We start from the raw sequence: 12,668 nt of genomic DNA on the forward strand, positions 1-12,668 counted from the left end.
ATGGGTTCTAGGAGCGCAGGCTTCAGTAGTTGTGGCTCACAGGCTCAGTAGTTATGATGCCTGGGCTTAGCTGCTCCGTGGCATGTGGGATCTTCCCAGACCAGGGTTCAAACCTGTGTCCCCTGCATTGGCAGGCAGATTCTTAACCACCGTGCTACCAGGGAAGCCCAGTGTGTACTCATTTTTGTCTGGCTTCTTTTGCTATTCTTTTTCTAGCTTGAGATCAAAGCTTAGATTATTGATCTTTCTTTTCTACGTATTTAAAGCTATAATTCTGATAGCATTAGTTATATCCTATAAATTTTTACATGTTGCATATTATCATTCATTTCAACATAGCTTTCCATTGTGGTATTTTTGTATTTTAAAAATACTGATTTTTCTCCATCATGTTGTGATATGTTCCTTACATCAATCTTTAGAAATCTGAGGAGACATTTTATATATCCTGGACAACAGCTACACTTGAGGTCATCACCTGATTAGTTGATAATACAGTCATTTCCCAAGATCCATTAAGTTTCTGTACAGTCTGAACAGATGTTAGGAGCCTTTACCCTGAATCTTTCTGTATTTATTTATTTTTTTGCTTGTTTTCTTTCTGTATTTTTTTTTTTTTTTTTTTTTTGCGGTATGCGGGCCTCTCACTGTTGTGGCCTCCCCCGTTGCGGAGCACAGGCTCCGGACGCGCAGGCTCCGGACGCGCAGGCTCAGCGGCCATGGCTCACGGGCCTAGCCGCTCCGCGGCATATGGGATCCTCCCAGACCGGGGCACGAACCCGTATCCCCTGCATCGGCAGGCGGACTCTCAACCACTTGCGCCACCAGGGAGGCCCACTTTCTGTATTTTTAATGATGGCACTTGGCAATTTCCCCAGAGATGTAGCACTGACTTGCTTTACTATTCTGGCTTCTACTTGGCCCTTGTTTCAGTCATGGAACCAAAGTGGGGATTCTGTCAGTTGTCAGGTTATGTCTATCCCAAATACACACTCAGGAACAGGGAAAGTAAGCACAGGGGTAAGTCCAAGAACTGAGCTGCCTGTGACACAAGCTAGGGCTCAACATCCATGCGTGACCTGACCCAAAAGGAAGCCAACTGTCAAAGAAATGTTAAGTCACAGCCACATTACAAAAAGCATGGGAAGCGAATTTGGAGTGACTAGACAATAGGTGTATGAGAGCAGTCACAGACTGTCAGATCTCACAGCTCAGCAACTGTCTAACCTGTACTTATCCTCTCCACTGAGCTTTAAATTTGAATTATTTTTTTCATCAATATAAATTCTATTTTGACAATTCCTAAATCTGCCCTATTTTTTATAGAACCTTATTTCCCCACTTTTGACACTCTTATTTCTTTACACATATTATACAGTGATTTCAAGTTCTGTATCTGATAATCCCCGTATCTGTCACCTTTGTAGGGCTTATTCTGTAATTTGTTTCTGCCAACTCTTGCTTATGATGGCATTTCTTTCTATGGGGTATATTTATTTCCTACCTCAGTCCCAGAAGGTCAGATTGGCTCTCCTCTATCAGCCTCCATCCATTTTCCGGGTAAGAGAACAGGAAAAGGCTAGCACTTTCACCAGGGAAGCAGAACTGTCCTCATAAACTCCAAGTAGACTTCTGCTTACATCTCCCTGATCAGAACCGTGTTACAGCCCTTAACTGCAAGGCTTTAAGCCTCCGTAACTGAGCGCACTGGTGATGAAGTGTCGAAAGAGCCACTGTGAGTTTCTCCATGTAGTAGAGACAGGCAAGAGTCCCAAGTCACTGCGAGGGGGTTGGTGGCACAAGCCATGAGGGTTACAAAACGCTGTATTGGAGCAGGGGTTATGGAAGGGTACTCAGACCTAATCTACAAGGGCCGTTAAAGGCAAGGCTTTTGTTTGTAGAACCACTGCTGCTGGCCAGGTTCTCCCTGTAGCTGCTGCCTGTAACTCACTATTCAGGGCCTCTAACACACCTTACAGTAACCAGTAACCATCAACCAACAAATCAGGAATTTATATAGACAAAGCAAAAGATTCAAACTGACACAAAAAAAGAAGAAACATCCTTTGGTCAAGATTTATTTCAAGGCCTGAAAACACTGACTAATTGAAAATGGCCCTACTGCAATTTCTTATAATACATAAATATTTTATATATAAAACTTAAAAAAATGTAGACACTATTAACTAACTCCTAAACCACACACTATACGCTTTTCAAAAGCAATAGTTATTTAACAAAATGTAAGGTGACAATATCAAAGAATTTTCACACTTAATGAGGACACAATCAGTCGCAAGCTACTCAAACACAAATCTTTTTTACACTTTCCATGTTTGTTTTTAACTTTGTTTCATAGAACCACTGACAATTGAGGCTTCTTTCAAGTATAGGATTTCTAACATTAAATTACATTTTCTAAGTATTTCTTTAAAGAAGAAATAAAAATACACATACTACACTGTTTGCCATAAATTCATACACCAAAGTCAAAACGCTTCCCCCTTCTCCAACATTAGTTTTAGATGTTCTTCTAAATGTTATATAAACAGTTTTGTTAAAATCAGTTCTCATTTATGCAGATTAGGGGAAAATGGTTTTATAATGAGTTATCTTTAAAATTATCTTCTAGATAGCACTCTTTAGCCTTAAATTACATTGTTCACACACAACTACAACAGTCTGCATTTGCTCAGGAACATACAGTCACATTAAAAACAATAACTCTGTATTTCATAGTTTAGTTGGCTCTTAAATAGTTTCCCTAGGGGGGAGAACAAGTATTTTCTGTTGTTTAAGAAACTGGTATATATAAATGAAATGCTAGGTGTTCATTTAAACTTTGAGGAAACCTACAGGTGAACATTTGGGTGTTTTTTCTAAAATGCTAGAGAGATGCACTTAATCACTGTTCATATAGTGAAGCGATGGGATGGCAGATACAGACACAGAGGAAACTCTACATTTTGTAAATGTAAAGTTGGATATTCTAAATGCAAGAACTGACACTGACAATTGTTTACAGGAAACAAAGGTTAAGAAAAATGTTGAAGAATATCTACTCTTAAAAAGAGAGGAGTGTTATACAACACAAAAATGAGACCTAGAGATTCGAAAGACACTCATTTTACTGTTTTAAAAGAAAAACAAAAACATAACAGGGAGAGAGTCTAGACCAATTAGAACTGAGGCAGCCGTTACAGAAATGGAACCCAGTACAGTGATTTGAGCCCTTAAAGGAAATGACTAACTAAAATGAAATTTCACAAGTCTTCATGTCTGTAATAATATATAAATGCACAAAATATCAAAATTATGAAGTCTGGATTTTTCCCCTTAGGTTTGTAATAAACTGTCAAACCTCTGCTTAATATAGTTATTTTTATGAGCCTTCTGATTAGCAGAGCATGCTATACAGGTACATGCATGCTAGAATTTTACCATGAGAATTAATAGCTCTCATCTCAAACCAGTGACTTGCCTGTTACCCATATTTATATATATTTCATTTCCATTATAAAACACTTAAGACCTTTCTATGGTACATTTTAATCAACATATTACATAAAAAAGAATCTTGATTTTTAAAATGAACCTTTTTAGTACTGTAACATGATGGGTTTAATTGAACAGTTGGAACATAATATGGTAACTACATTGTACTGTTTAATTCACAGCTGTAGGAAAATGTTTGATTTTTAAAGTACAACCAAGATGAGACTGTAGTTATGAGCAGTAAAATATTAGAAAACAGTGAATGAATAAATAAGATGCTTTTCCTTCAGTGGCCATTCATTATTTTGCTTTTAGGAACCTGGAAGAAATTGTCTTCTTTGAGTTTCAAATGTTCTGGTAAATCTAGTCGTTTCTTAGCTTCCTCAATATCACCTTGAATGGCTGAAATAAGTGACTCTGTGGAGAGAATACACCAGGTAAAGAGAACGAAAAACTGCTGCTGTGCTTTTTTACTACTCCTTTGCTCAGCTTCGCCTAAAATCTCATAGGCTGGCAGTGTTCCTGGCACAGGGTAGATGCCCAATAATGTTTGTTTCATCCTTTCTTCTAGACTTAAGTAAAAGTCAATAGTACACAAAAATGTCCCTAATCTTCTTGCAATTACTTAGAGAAAGGCATTAGCAGAAAGGTACATGGCATACACTAAATGGAAGAAACAAATACTATCAAATCTCTTCAGTATTTACATTTGTAAAAGAAACTACATTAGAATTAAAACTATCACACTACACTAAGGTACTTGACATTTGTCTTAAATGTTCCGATTTACTGCTTCTTACACTTCAACTACCGCTAAGCATCATTATTCATCACAGTATTAACTCTTACTTGTTCCTTAAAATATGAAAAGGAAATAAAGGTTTCATTAACTTCATACTGTTGGAGAGAGAGCCAGCCTGCTGGGTTTGAACCTAGGCTCCATCACTTACTATGCTACCCCGGGCAAATTACTTAACCTCTCTGGGCCAATTTCCTCATCTGCAAAATCGGCAAAATAATTCCTCATGTGGGTGTTGTGCGGATAAAGTGAGTTGATTCATGTAAGGCTCTTAAAGCAGTGCCTAGCATATTAAATGCTCAAATATTATCTGTCTAGCCATGATTACTATTAGGAGAAGCAGCAGAAGTAGCTGCAGTAATATTTAAGAAGATCTAAATAAGAACTTACCTAAAGAATCAAAGTTCTTTTCTGGTCTGAGGTAGCCGACAATGGCCACGTTGAGAATTTCCCCATAGAAGTCCTCTTTGAAAGTATGCATGATATGAGTTTCCTACAGTCAAGAGATGTTAAAATTGAATTTAGCTTTATGGTGAGGTAATTTAAATGAAACAATCAACCCTCCTTAAAATTTTAAAGACAGGTTAAAATCTAAGAGCAGTATTTCCTGAATTCTTCCATTGCTCCTGTTCTTGACCTTGTACCATTATAACTGAGTAAGGTAGATGCTATCCCACAAATCTGGTGTGATTTGCTGTTTTTATTTATTTATTTATTTATTTATTTATTTATTTAGTATTTTATTTTTTTTGCGGTACGCGGGCCTCGGGCCTCTCACTGTTGTGGCCTCTCCCATTGCGGAGCACAGGCTCCGGACGCGCAGGCCCAGCGGCCATGGCTCACGGGCCCAGCCGCTCTGCGGCATGTGGGATCTTCCCAGACCGGGGCACGAACCCGTGTCCCCTGCATCGGCAGGCGGACTCTCAACCACTGCGCCACCAGGGAAGCCCGATTTGCTGTTTTTAGAAAAAGCTAACATGCACCAAAGTAATTAAGGGTCTTATCAAGGTGAAAAAACTGAGCAAATACAGCAGAGGGAACGAGCAAAGAAACTCTTCTTCGAAAGATACCATTCCATTAAGTGAATTAAAAAAAAAAAAAAGGCAACACAGTGGAAGAAGGCATTTGTCATACATAGTTCCAACAAAAGAATTGGATCCAGAATATATTAAGAACTTCTTTAAGTCAGTAAGACAGACAATCCAATTTTTTAAAAAGGGATAAAGACTTGATCAGGCACATCATGTATGTCTGTTATCAGCAAAGAAAAGGAAAAAGAAAAACTGTAAAAAGTATGAACCTCCTACCAATGGAAAACTGAGTTTCTCCTAACTATGGAAGGACCTCCAAGGCACTCCTTAACTGGCTCTACAGTAAGAGTTCTGTTATCTGAGTAGCTGATAAGGAAAAATTAGTCATGGGATAGCCTCCCCTCCCCTTCATTTCCTCTCTCATTCCAGAGAAAAATATTTTGCCTTCTTTCATTTTCTTTATCTATTCCAACACACCCTTAATCCTGAAAAATAAGAGGAACACTGAGCACAATGTTAAGTAGTTCTGGGCCACTTCTATTGCTTATACCAGCACTTTTCTATAAACTCTTCAAAGAGAATGAAACTTAGATCAACTGTAACTGTTTGTGCCACATACTTGAGCTGACCCAAAGATTCAGCCACATCTATCAGATTAAGCACTTAAGCTGTGTAGGTTTTCTGTTCATAAGAACAGAAGAATTATGTATACCCTCAAAGGTGTTTAAAAAGAGGAAAAAAAGCATCACCTTGCAATTTTATCAGAAAGCACCATCCACGGCGTAAGCAGTTCTACCTTAACAGGGTGACCAAATAATTAAAGAGTAAAGGACCTATATTAACTGGTGAACTCAACTTTATTTCACTTTTATTTCTAATAAAGGTAAACACATGGGCAGTTATAAAAATTAATTATTGTAGTTTTGGTTTGTGATTCCACTTTCTATTTTCTCCATGATTTAAAAGATAAATGCATAAAAATTTATTAATCTATGTTATTGGGTACACAATGATGTAATTTGTGAGTTCTGGTATACTATTAAGTTCATATAAATTCAAAATAGATTTTTATAACTTTAGGATGTTAAATGCAGTCCCCATGGTAACCACAAAGAAAATATTTATAGAAAATACACAAAAGGAAATAAGAAAGGGATCAAAATGTGTCACTACAAAAAAAAAGTCAACTAAACAAAAAAGGCAGTAATGGAGGAACTGACAAAAAAGCTATAAAGCATACAAAAAACAAATAGCAAAACATCAGACATCTCTCCTTATCAGTAATTACTTTAAATGTAAATGGATTACTCTCCAATCAAAAGTCAGAGATTAGCAGAATGGTTCAAAAACACAAGATCCAACTATACCCCCTTCATAAGAGACTCACTTTAGATCCAAAGACACAAATAATCTTGAAAGTGAAAAGGATGGAAAAGTTATTCCATTCAAATAGTAACTAAACTCTTCACTTTTAAATCTGTCAAGTAAATTCTCGTATTTGGATTATGTTGGGATCACCACTGATGAGTTCTATCTGTGTATTACTCTAAATCATCATCCCATTCTCTGTTTACAGTGAAATACAATTCCTAATTCTTACCATGGACTTTTTTGTATTCTTGTAGTATGGGTTCCATCCTATGCTCACCACCATCTTATGGACGTCTCCACTTCCAACACTGGCCCAACCATAATATATACCAGTGGATACATCAGCTGGAAGATTATCTACTACTTGTTCAGGAAAGTTAGCTAAAGAACAGAAGAAAATATGCTAATATTTAGAGTTTCATAGTCAATATTTAGAAAATTCACATGTAAGGCTAGTCTAAATCATTACCCTCACAAGATTCCTAGGACTCTAACTACAATTATTAATCCCATCATTTCATACTCTGGCTAGGATTTCTTTCTCCTCTTCATATGTATTGGTTAGGAAAAAAGGTACCAGATTATATATGTATAAGTTACCAGGTTATAGTAAGTGCACCAAAAATCGTAAACTCTCACAGTAGAAGAAAACAGGTACATGAACAGCTGGGTTTTTTTTTTTTTTAGCCCTGGTCCTTCTTAAGGAGGTTCAGCATCTCTTGAAAAGATCTCTATTTTCGAAATATACATGCCTAGGTCCCAAGCTCAAAGACTGCTTTAATAGGTCTAGGTGCAGCCCTGGAATGTATTTTTAAGGAAAAATTAAGCATACCTTCAGGACCTGACAACTAAAACTAATGCAGACCAAAAAAAATACCTGGTTCTCATTCATCTGCCTGTGTCATCACTTGAACACAACCTACTAACGTATTTAAAGAACGAAAACCTTACAGCTGGCTTAAGAATTTAGCCTATCGGGCCCACATTACATTTTCTAAAGAGAAAGACGCGCGCCACCCTTGGCGGATTTATCACGGCTGGATAGCGAGGCGGGAAAGAGGGCTCCCGAAACTCAGCTCCGGCTTCCTGCCCTCACCACCCCCCAAGCCGGTGAGATCGGAGCCACGGGCAAGGACGCGCTCCATCAGTCCGACCAAAGGTCCTCAGCCTCAACAAAGCGGGAGCGGGGAGGACGGGAACGTCACCTCTGCCCGTTGCCCCACCACCCGGCCCGGAGCCCCCCGGCTGACGTCCCCGCCCTCAGGTGACCCGGCCCAGCGTGGGTGGGGGACTCCGCGCCCTCCCGCGCTCACCTGTAGGGATGCCCAGCTGCTTGGAGCCGCGACCGAAGCCCCGCACCACCAGGCCGCGGCAGAAGTACGGCAGGTGCCTCATGACGCCGTCCGCTCGGGGTGCGGGCTGCGGTCCAGTATGCGCGTCCGGAGGAGCCGCCGTCGAGGCGGTGCCCGGACGCCCCGGACCAGCCGGGGGACGCGGGCGGGAGCTCCGCAGGCCGGCCGGCCGGGCGAGCGCACGGGCGTATAACTGGCCGAGCGGCGCGGACGACACACCACAGCGAGACGCTCACGCCACTGACCGAACAGACGGCGCCGGGCAACTCAGACGCTAGGTCTGGGCTCCTGAACGCCGGCGACCCCGGAAGTGCGGCTGTGGGCGGGGAGCGGAGCGGGGGCGGGCCGGCTTGGGACGGCCCCCTAGCCCACCGAGCGCCACGGGCCTACGCACTCTGCCCAGGCCGAGAGCCCTGGCGCTCGTACGGCTTCCGTAGCCCCACCCCCAACGTGGCCCCGCCCCAGCCGTAGCCCCGCCTCCAACGTAGCCTGGGAGGTGTCGGTTTTTTACTTGGTATCTCTCTTTTCCCGGGCGGTGGGAACCGAAGCGGGGAGACGTGTTTCAGCCTGGTGCCTGTGAAAGCACTGTCCTCATTCTCAGACACTCCGAAGTGTTTCTTTCCCCCTTTTCCTTTTCATTATGATCCTGATGCCGAGAAGAGACGTTCTTTAGCTCCTTGACAACTGCTAGGTTGCTCGTCATTCATCACTCATTCGCTTTTTAAAGATTTATTAAACCTCCAAAATTCCACCTCTTCATAGAAGCTTTTCACGACTAGCTACGGGAAGTGGACCTCCTCTCCCCCAGACCAGTTGACCATGGTCTGAAGTTGTATCAGTATGTAAGCGGGTATGTATGTAAGGGGAGCGGGTCCTGGTGTGTAACGCTGCAATCCCAGTGACTAGTGGAAGGTTACAGTGATGCAATTTTTTTGAGCAGGGAAGCGGCTGCCTACCCTCCCTCTATCTTCCGGTCTGCCTGAGAACTTAATAAACTTGATGTAAGACTTGATCTCTACTGCAATGCAAATTTGTGGGCCTTCTGACCGTTGGAACTGTGAACATTACCTCGGGAAATAGTTCCAGGGTCACTCACAAGGTATATCCTCTTGTCTTGTTCTTGAGAAAGAAGTTTTAATTCTTCTCTTTTGCCTTTCTCTACAAATGTGTGTGAAATTCTGTCCAGCCTTTGCAGTCATTATCCTTTTACTTTAACTCTGATAGTGCTTACCCAGTGTTCAAATTATGTTCTCTCTCTATCGGTACCAAAGGGGTTGAGAAATGGAGTATTTCCAGTCATACCGGTAAGCTAAGGATGTCACAGTCATTAGCGATGTAGCCCTCCAGTATGACCTGGTGAGCCCTGAGGAAACTCAGGATGTGAAAACACAGGATACTGGCCCCAGATAAGTGAGGTGCACATCAAAGGAATGATTTCAGTGAGCCCAGACGCTTGCATCTTCCCATACATAGAAAGATACTAAATTCCTTAACTTGGGATACCTGGTTTTCTTTAATTAACAATAATCTTTTGACATTTGGACTACCTGCCCTTTGTTGTAAAACTTCTATATAACCTGGCTTCCCCCATTGCCTCCTTGGAGCTGTTCGCTCAGGGTTACTTGAGATGCTGCCTCCTGGGCTTGAAGTCCTAAAAATTCCTGCTGAATAAAACATAACTCTCAACTTTTAGGTTGTGGGTAATTTTTTAGTTGGCAGGGTCTTTGTTGGTAAGACTGTGTTATTTCCCTAATACTAGTATAGCGCCTGGCTTATAGCAAACTCTCTGAAAGTATCTGCAGAAAGAATGAATTAACAAGCCCAGCATGTGCCAAGCACAATGCAAGGTGCTGGGGGAACAAAGGGGTCTGAGACAAGGTCTTGGCCTTCAGGAGACTCAGCTTAGTGGGGGAGACCTATTGGGAAGCCTGATAACATAGCATTCTATGCTATAAATAGGCCAATGAAGTCCTGACAAAGTGCTTGGAAAGCTGCTAGAGGGAGCAGTGCTCAATAAAAGGTATTTTGTATAGTTAATGGTTAAGTGCACAGGTGCTAGAGCTAGGTAAGCCAGGGTTTGATTTCAGGCCTTGCCTCATTTAATTGCTGGGTGATCTTGGGCAAAGTACCCTGTGAACTAAATGGGCATATCAATAATTTTGTGGGGTTTGTGTGAGATATTGTATCTACTGCACTTAACAAATTTCCTGGCCTGTTGTAAAAAATTCAATAGCAGCAACAGCAGGAGCATCCTTATCCATGATACACCAAATAAAGCCCTGGAGATGAGAGCCTGGGAAAGCATAAGTGATGGGTCTACTCCTCCAACATTACAAGGAGGTGTGACAATTAAATGAGGTAAAATAATTAAATGGGTCATGGGGGACAAATGAGGAGTGGTTTTAAGAATTAAATGAGACGATAGTAAGTACTTCACACACTCTTTCATGTAATCCTCATTATCAGCTTTGGAGGAAAGCATTAAACCCAATTTATAAAGAGGGAAAGGGAGACTTGGAGAATTTCTAAGATGGAGCATTTGGGCTCCAGTTTTTTTTAACTGCATTGACATGTCAATTACTATGCATAAACACTGTGTCATCAGTGCAGGATATGAAAGGCAGAAGCCTGACTCTTTTCCATTGCTGCTCAATAGCCCTCAATGGCTCCCTTGGTACTACAGAATAAAATAGCCCTCCAAGGGTCCCCTTCAATTTGCCATTCTGGGTTTTATCTCTAAGGACTCCCCTCAAGTACTTTATATACTAATCTAATCAGACCCCCACCACCCTACCCTGATCTCGGAGAGGCAGCAGTGGGTGGTGGCATGAAGTGAGATCTTAATTCCCTGCCCAGGAACTGAACCTGGGTAGCCTGGATGAAAACCAGGAATCCTGGCCACCACACCCCTTGGCTCTTGCCCCCAGTGAAAAAATGCATTTCTCACAGAGGCAAAAACTGTAAAAACCGGTACAAGTTTATTATCAGAGACATAGCACAACAACAAGTGGGAGAGCACACAGAGAAACAGTTTGTTTAGTTAAGACAGAAGCAAGGCAGAGATGCACATCAGGTAGAAAGGGTGTGGGCGTCCCCCTAATGAGAAGGAGAGCAGTAAAGAGGCGGTTAAATCATTTATATTGGGCAGTTCTTCCCGGTCTTTGTTTGCCTTTGGCCAATTATCTGGTTTCTGTTTCCACACCTGACCTGCCCTAGGACCCTCCCAAACATGCGTGCACAACTTTTTTCCATGATGGATTCCAGCCCAGAGGTCTATGGGATGGCCTTAGCATCACATATTATGGGCTGGTGCCCCCTCCCTTTTGACCCCCAAGGAGCCTTTCTGCGCATGTGCAATGTTTCCCTTGCCCCAAGGATAGGAAATGTATGACCTCTCGATCTTTTAACAGAGTTTAGCCCCTCTCTGTCCCTGCCATAAAAGTGTCCAAATGTCCAGTTATCTACACTATTCCTGTTGTTGTTTCTTACATTGAAGTGCAGATCTTGAAATATAGACAGGAGTCTGGTCATAAACATGTAGTCCAGAGCCCGATTGTCTCTTGCCTCAGGCAATGTAAACGGGGCTGGTAATGAATGTCCGGCCTGGAGCCCACCTTCTTCTCACCTCAGGAAGCGTGAACAGGAGGCTGTTGTAAATGTCTAGCCTGGAGCCCGTCTATCTCCTGCCTCACCACCATAAGTAAACAGTAATAAAAAAAATGAATCTAGAGAACTCTTAACACTCAACAATAAGAAAATAAACAACCCAATTTAAAAATGGGTAAATGGTCTGGATAGACACCTCACCAAAGAATATATAAAGATGGCAAGTACATGAATGAAAAGACATTCAACATCATCAGGGAATTACAAATTAAAACACCAAGGAGGGGCTTCCCCAGTGGTGCAGTGGTTGAGAATCCGCCTGCCAATGCAGGGGGCACAGGTTCGATCCCTGATCCGGGAAGATCCCACATGCCGTGGAGCAACTAAGCTCGTGTGCCATAAGCCTGTGCTCTAGAGCCCGTGAACCACAACTACTGAGCCCACGTGCCGCAACTACTGAAGCCTGCACGCCTAGAGCCCGTGCTCCACAAATGAGAGAAGCCACTGCAATGAGAAGCCGCAACGAAGGGTAGCCCCCGCTCACCGCTGTAAGGCCAACTGGCCCGAGGCAGGGGAACGCAATCAGATTCACAGGTTGCATCAGACCGAAACTCTCCGGACCACCCAGTTCCAGGAACTGACCTGGGGACTTTCCACCCGGCCCAGCCTTCCCGCCTTTCGAGGGGCGGGACTAACGGTCCCAAGACTGATGCAACCGGCACCAGATATTTCCACGATACTCGAAGAGACCACCAAATAAGGAATACCCTGCGCCCCCCAGATTCAGCACACCCCTTTCCCTTCTTCCCCTATAAAATCTTGCCCAACCCTCGCCCGGGTGCGACTTCTCTGGCCCCTTTCTCTCGGACCAGTGAACCTCGCCCGGGAGTGCCCCCTAATAAAGCTCACTTGAAGCTTTCCTCTCTTTCGCGGTGCCGTTTGTTAAGATCCGACCTTACAGCCGCAACTAGAGAAAGCCCGCGTGCAGCAACGAAGACCCAACACAGCCAAAAA

The 12,668-nt window shown here is 42.6% G+C and overlaps 1 protein-coding gene across 1 annotated transcript; it reads right to left on the reverse strand.

Annotated features, from left to right (window-relative positions):
* Window positions 1-2,069: 2,069 nt before the first annotated feature.
* Window positions 2,070-8,262, reverse strand: RFK (riboflavin kinase). The gene is made up of 4 exons (XM_060100989.1): window positions 8,010-8,262; window positions 6,926-7,077; window positions 4,685-4,787; window positions 2,070-3,912 (listed from the first exon to the last, which is right to left on the reverse strand). The coding sequence occupies exons 1-4, from the start codon at window positions 8,089-8,091 to the stop codon at window positions 3,782-3,784; spliced, it is 468 nt and encodes a 155-aa protein (XP_059956972.1). The 5' UTR covers window positions 8,092-8,262; the 3' UTR covers window positions 2,070-3,781.
* Between the last annotated feature and the right edge of the window lie 4,406 nt (window positions 8,263-12,668).

This window comes from Mesoplodon densirostris, chromosome 6 (genome assembly GCF_025265405.1).
Source record: "Mesoplodon densirostris isolate mMesDen1 chromosome 6, mMesDen1 primary haplotype, whole genome shotgun sequence".
Classification (NCBI taxonomy): domain Eukaryota; kingdom Metazoa; phylum Chordata; class Mammalia; order Artiodactyla; family Ziphiidae; genus Mesoplodon; species Mesoplodon densirostris.

Bases quoted from the DNA above. Each gene is read 5' to 3' on its own strand.
- RFK (XM_060100989.1), bottom strand. From the start codon at position 8,091: ATGAGGCACCTGCCGTACTTCTGCCGCGGCCTGGTGGTGCGGGGCTTC. The intron at 7,078-8,009 runs GTGAGCGCGGGA...TCTGTTCTTTAG, and splicing joins GCAGCTGGGCATCCCTACAG to CTAACTTTCCTGAACAAGTA. The intron at 4,788-6,925 runs GTAAGAATTAGG...TCTTGACTGTAG, and splicing joins AGAATACAAAAAAGTCCATG to GAAACTCATATCATGCATAC.